This window comes from Syngnathus floridae, chromosome 7 (genome assembly GCF_059516105.1).
Source record: "Syngnathus floridae isolate MCC-2025c chromosome 7, RoL_Sflo_1.0, whole genome shotgun sequence".
NCBI lineage: Eukaryota > Metazoa > Chordata > Actinopteri > Syngnathiformes > Syngnathidae > Syngnathus > Syngnathus floridae.
Genome location: NC_142419.1, coordinates 5,556,647 through 5,562,500, shown reverse-complemented (window position 1 = coordinate 5,562,500; position 5,854 = coordinate 5,556,647). Strand labels below are relative to the sequence as shown.

General features: G+C 46.8%; 2 protein-coding genes across 2 annotated transcripts; one reads left to right on the top strand and one right to left on the bottom strand.

Moving 5' to 3' along the window:
* Positions 1-918: 918 nt before the first annotated feature.
* On the top strand, positions 919-2,100 carry LOC148394865 (uncharacterized). The gene is made up of 3 exons (XM_088381358.1): positions 919-1,138; positions 1,211-1,835; positions 2,037-2,100. Exons 1-3 carry the CDS (start codon positions 919-921, stop codon positions 2,098-2,100), a joined length of 909 nt encoding a protein of 302 aa, XP_088237484.1.
* A 313-nt stretch (positions 2,101-2,413) lies between these two features.
* LOC148394864 (uncharacterized) lies at positions 2,414-5,555 on the bottom strand. The gene is made up of 5 exons (XM_088381125.1): positions 4,897-5,555; positions 4,249-4,495; positions 3,071-3,339; positions 2,663-2,887; positions 2,414-2,566 (listed from the first exon to the last, which is right to left on the bottom strand). Exons 2-4 carry the CDS (start codon positions 4,322-4,324, stop codon positions 2,789-2,791), a joined length of 444 nt encoding a protein of 147 aa, XP_088237251.1. The 5' UTR covers positions 4,325-4,495; positions 4,897-5,555; the 3' UTR covers positions 2,414-2,566; positions 2,663-2,788.
* Between the last annotated feature and the right edge of the window lie 299 nt (positions 5,556-5,854).

Here is a 5,854-nt window from a genome sequence, read left to right as displayed (position 1 = left end):
ACACACACACACACACACACACACACACACACACACACACACACTAACCATATTAGTTTTTAGCCATTATTAAAGTTTAGTTTTTAGCATCTAGTTTAGTGTGTAGGCTAAAGCGGTCGGGCCGCAGTTACCAGGACCGCAACCGTAAGTTGAGCGGAGAGGCCCTGTCGGGCGGAGCTGGGGCGAGGAACGAGAGGACGGTGTTGGTTAGGCTGGCGCGATCGGCCCACAGTCGTCTGGTCCGCAACAAACCTCCACAATCAGCCGGCTGCCAACGACGCGCAACACGGAGTGGACTTTTCTCCAGCACGGAACGGACTCCAACACGGAGCGGCCCCCGGGTGGCCAGGACACAACGAATTGGATTTCACTCCAACACAGAGTGGACTGCACTTCATGTGGCACAGAAAACGTGGAGTGGATTTCGCTCTACTTCGCCCCCTACCTAAACACAGCCCCACAGCCACAATCAAAATGGATCTCCTCAACATCCAAGCACTCACCCTTAAATCATAATTCATTCACGACCTCATCCTGGACAAAGGCTTGGACATAATGTGCCTGCCTGAGACCTGGCAACCACCGGATGTCTATCAATCCCTCAATGAAGCCTGTCCCTCTGGTTATAAATACATAACTAAACCTCGCAGCACTGGCCGTGGCGGTGGCCTCGCTGTACTCCACCGTCTTGATCTAAAGCTGCCCCCCCTCCCTCTACCTGATCCCTCCTCATTCGAATCCCTTGCATTCAAATGTAAACCTCCATATCCTATCACTGTTTTACTTATTTACCGCCCTCCTACCTCTCGAACCAAACCGAGTACGTATCCCTGGGAGGGAAAAAAATCTGACACACACACTGTCACCTCCGGTGTCCCCTAGGGATCTGTACTCGGTCCTACCCTCTTCACTCTCTACATGCTACCCCTCGGCAATATAATCAGGAAGTTCGGCATCTCATATCATTGTTATGCGGACGACACCCAGCTATACCTCAAACTCGACCCCCCGCCCGCCACAACCCAGCCTCCTCCATCTCCCTCATCCATCCTCTACCTGTGTCTGGAGGAGATAAAGACGTGGATGAATCTCAGCTTCCTGCAAGTCAACAGTGACAAAACCCAAGCCATGTTAATTGGTACTCCCCATCAGATCCATACCTGCCCAATAACAAGCATCTCATTCGCCGGTCACACTATCCCCCTCTCAGCCACTGTCACCAACCTGGGGTTGAAACTGGACCCTCAACTCAACCTAGAGTCACACATAAAACACATCTGCAAAACCTCCTTCTTCCACCTCAGGAATATTTCCAAACTCCGCCCCACACTTACCCTGACGGTTGCTGAGAAACTTGTCCACGCCTTTATCTCCTCCAGGCTAGACTATTGTAACGCACTCCTCATCGGGATCCCTAGCAAGAGCCTCCAGAGGCTTCAGTACATCCAAAACAGCGCTGCTAGGATCCTGATGAGGGTGCGGAAAAGCGACCACATCACACCCATCCTCCGTTCTCTGCATTGGCTCCCCATCAAATTCCGAACTGATTATAAGATCGCCCTCCTCACTCACCAGTGTATCCTCGGACATGCTCCCCCATACCTCAAAGAACTCCTTGCCCCAAAACCTGCCACCCGAAGCCTCCGCTCATCCAATTCACACCTTCTCCACGTCCCGAAAACCAAGTTGCACACCATGGGCGACCGGGCCTTCTGCCATGCAGCCCCCACACTGTGGAACTCCCTCCCCGACCACCTAAGAGCACCCCAATCCACTGACTCTTTCAAAACCGGACTTAAAACTCACCTCTTTACTCTAGCATTTCTCATATCCTGGTTGTCGTCCAGTTGTTTTATACTTGTCCTTGCTTTGTTTTCTTGTTTTTACTTGCCTTGTAGCACTTTGAGATTCCTCCGAATGTAAAGTGCATTATAAATATAATTTATTATTATTATAATACATATGATATATAGGTAAATACAATTCCAACAAAGTCACTTGTCGAGCCTGACAGGGATTTAACCATTTTTTGCCAGCAATCTCTGGCTCAAAGTGAAGGCAATTGGAAATTTCGGCAGGATGGGTGGGACCTTTGGATGACACCGAAATAGAATTTCACTCCTAAATGTAGTCATTTGTGAAGCAGCTCATTCCAAACAAACAAACAAACAAACAAACAAACAAACAAACAAACAAACAGACAAACAAACATTGGTCATTTTATTGAAGAGGGGAAAAAGAACAATCAATGGAGTTTGATGAGACTGATGAGCAAAAAGAAGCACACGTTGAATCCAAAGAAGCAAAATGCACCTACAGTGGCAAATCTTAAGTGCATGTCGTGTGGGCGGGGGGGCACTTTTCCTCCCTCCCTCCCTCCCTCCCTCCCTCCCTCCCTCCCTCCCTCCCTCCCTCCACTTTTGGCCTGCTGTCTTCTAGGCGGCCAGCTGAAGCGGCAGATGCACCAGGGTGACCGTCACCAGCAGAGCTTGTGAGTAGGACAGGCCCCCGGCACTGCCGTCTCGGGGCTTGCCGTTGCCGTCTTGGGGGTTGCTGCCGGAGACCGCTGAATGGGAGACGCATTTGGAAAAGGTCAGCCAGCAACTTTGGAACTTTATCCTACATGAGGCCATGTTTGTTTCTTCAGCAACATGAAATCTACCAGGAAACTTGAGCTGGATAGTCTTCTTGATGCTCACGTCATTCATGGCCTTGTATGTCCCCAAGTCACTGTCCTGCAGGTCCTGGATCTCCAGGTTGCCTGCTGATGGAGTGAATCTGGAGCCTGTCACAAGATTGTCGTTGTGCTTCCAGGTGGCTTTTGGGTCTCCAGATTCCAATCGAACCTTGCCATTCTTTTTAACCAGGCAGTTGCCATTGGTCTTGCCTGACAAACAAAAAAGCACAGAGGCGGCCAAAGTATGACTGTTTTTACAAAAGCTTTGCTAAGAAGGTAAAAAAAGCACAGAAACAACGCGGAAATACATTTGAAATGAAACAATGAAGCGAGAAAATAACTGCACAAAAAGCTTTCATGTGGAGACTGGCTTTCCTCCAACATCAAACTCACCAAAAACTTTACATTGAACACTTGGGTGACAGCTGGGGAGTTATACTTGGCTGTGTACGATTCTTTGTCGCTCACATCCAAGGACTTGATGGTCAGGCCTTCACCATGAGGTCCGCTTTTGGCATACTTGGGATCCTCGCCGGTGAGAGAGGTGCTTCCTTTCATCCAGACGACAGGACCAGTAGCTGTGTCCGAGACTCTCAATTTGACGTTTCCGCTCCGGTCGCCCTTGCACGTCACGCTTGAGGTGTCCCCAAAGCAGTCCGCCACTGCCAGCACAAGAAAAGCAGATGGACATTCTGGTAGGTAGAAGTTCTCAACATGGGATCAATATTAAGTCTTGATTTGGCAATTTGTAAATGGTTTTGTAATCATTTGGCTAACATGCTGTCATGTGTTATTTTGATTGTGAGTCTTAATTTAGCAATTTGGAAAATGTGTTGCTCTGATGAACTCACCCCACTCTTAGAGTCTCAGAGAAATCACTTGTCAATAATATCCTGTTCTTGCCACTTAAATTTTGTTAGTCACCTGAATGTTGTTAGCCACCTGAATGTTGTAGAGGCTGAGGTCAACCGGAGTCAAATTCCTTGCTTGGCATGCACAAACTTGGCCAATAAATCAGATTCTGATTCTTGTTTTTCAGAGTTGCCGGATTGATTGTGAGTCCTAATTTAGCAATTTGAAAATGATCGTTTGGCTAACATGCTGGCATGTGCACCTTTTCTTGTTTGTCAGAGTTGCCTGATTGATTGTGAGTCCTTATTTAGCAATTTCAAAATGATCATTTTGCTGACATGCTGTCATGTGCACCTTTTGTTGTTTTTCCGGCGTTGCCGGATTGATTGTGAGTCCTAATTTAGCAATTTGAAAATGATCATTTGGCTAACATGCTGTCTATCATGTGCACCGTTTCTTGTTTTTCAGAGTTGCCGGATTGATTGATTCCTAATTTAGCCATTTGAAAATGATCATTTGGCTGACATGCTGTCATCAATTGGCTGTCATGTGCACCTTCTTGTTTTTCTGAGTTGCTCTTTTGTGGCATGCCTGCCTGCCTGCCTGCCAGCAGAATCCACGCCTGCAAATGCGTGCGTGCGTGCGTGCGTGCGTGCGTGCGTTGTGTCAAGAAATGCTGCACAAATGCTGTGGTGAGCGGCTTTCTTGCAACATCAAACCTTGGACGGCGAACTTGCTGTCTGGAGTTTTGACCGTGTACAATCCCTCGTCTGTGTCATCCAGGTTCTTGATCATCAGGATATCCTCGGCAGTTGGACCGTACTTAGCGGCCGGCAGGTTGGCAATGGGGGTGTTCCCCTTTTTCCATACGATCGAGGAGACTCTCTTTGGCTGCCATTTTGAGGGTTACGCCCGGCTTGCCCTGGCACAGCAGGTGTGTGCTTGCGTCGCCAAAGCAGTCCAACGCTGCCAGCACAAGAAAAGCAGAATCACTGCGTGCAAAGTCCATTGGAGGAAAGTACTAAGTCGACTCTTTGAAAAGGACGCCGAGATGTTTTGCTATTTTGGTCTCAATTGGAATTTTGGACAAAAGCCGCGGAATCTTGTTTTTCGGGGAATATCTTGCATCTCCAACTTTTCTCCTTAACATAATTAGCACAAGAAAATTTTTCTAACGCCGTTTTTCGCCTCCCTGTGTGGTGTGTGTGCGTGTTGTCACTGTTCACGTGCCTTTCCCTTCCACATTCCAAAAACATGCGTGCGTGATGGTGCGTTCTGTCTGCGCGCGTGTGTGTGTGTGTGTGTGTGCCCTGTGCGAAGGAAATGCTGCACAAAAAGCTTTCATGTGCTTTCCTGCAACATCAAACCTTTGACGTTGAACTTTTCTTCTGGTGAGGTGCCATCGGCCTTGTAGATTCCCTCGTCGCCTTCTGCCAGGTTGTTGATCGCCAGAGACTGTGCTGGACCTTGAACTACTTGGTATCTAACAGTGTCACTGGTAGTGATGGGGATGTCTCCCTTCTTCCAGGTGACAGCACTTGCGCCTGTGATTGTCAATTTGACCGCTTCGCCCTTCTTTTCCTTGCACGTCATGGTTTGGCCATTAGCATGGTCGCCTGCGCAATTGCTTGCCAGCACTACAAAAGTAGAAGAGGCCAAAGTATCACTCACTCAGGTCTGTGTGCTAAGTGCATACAAGTACACATTCGAGGAAACACTAACACGCTATTTGCTATTTTCATTTCTGAATATTAATTTAGCCATTGTAAATGGTTGTCTTTGGTTATGGTCTTTTTTTTTTGTTTGCGAGAGAAAAAAAATAAAGTCGCGCATGTGGAAATTGTAATGCCCCATACAATACTTTGAACCTGCGACACAAATAAGACCATTCAAATTCAATTAACCCTTTCTCTGTTTCCATGAGTAGTGGTTTTAAATGTTTTGTTTTAGTTAGGCTTTCTTTGAAACAAAGGTAACATTGTGATCATCTATCCACAACGTCATGTTCTGTTTCTAAATGCAAAATGTGATTCCCTTTGTTTTTGATGAAAACAATTGTTAATTGGAACTTATTCTTTATAGTGTATACTGTTTGCAAGGAAGTTTCCATGAGAGGTGTTAAATGTTTTGCTTTCAATAGGCATTCTTTGAAACCAAGGTAACATAGTTATAATTTTGATGATTGTAAATGCAAAATGTGATGCGCTTTGTCATTTGTAAAAACAAAACCAAAAAAAACCCGGAACCTATTCTGCACAGTGAAGACTGATGTCGTGGATAAAAAGCAAAGCACACACACGAGACTGAAAAGCGTCACCTAAGACC

Coding starts and splice junctions, on each gene's coding strand:
- LOC148394864 (XM_088381125.1), bottom strand. CDS start 4,324: ATGATCAAGAACCTGGATGACACAGACGAGGGATTGTACACGGTCAAA. Junction 3,340..4,248: donor CAGCAAGTTCGCCGTCCAAG/GTTTGATGTTGC, acceptor TTGTGCTGGCAG/TGGCGGACTGCTTTGGGGAC. Junction 2,888..3,070: donor TGTTCAATGTAAAGTTTTTG/GTGAGTTTGATG, acceptor TTTGTTTGTCAG/GCAAGACCAATGGCAACTGC.
- LOC148394865 (XM_088381358.1), top strand. CDS start 919: ATGCTACCCCTCGGCAATATAATCAGGAAGTTCGGCATCTCATATCAT. Junction 1,139..1,210: donor AACCCAAGCCATGTTAATTG/GTACTCCCCATC, acceptor TCCCCCTCTCAG/CCACTGTCACCAACCTGGGG. Junction 1,836..2,036: donor CTAGCATTTCTCATATCCTG/GTTGTCGTCCAG, acceptor ATTTTTTGCCAG/CAATCTCTGGCTCAAAGTGA.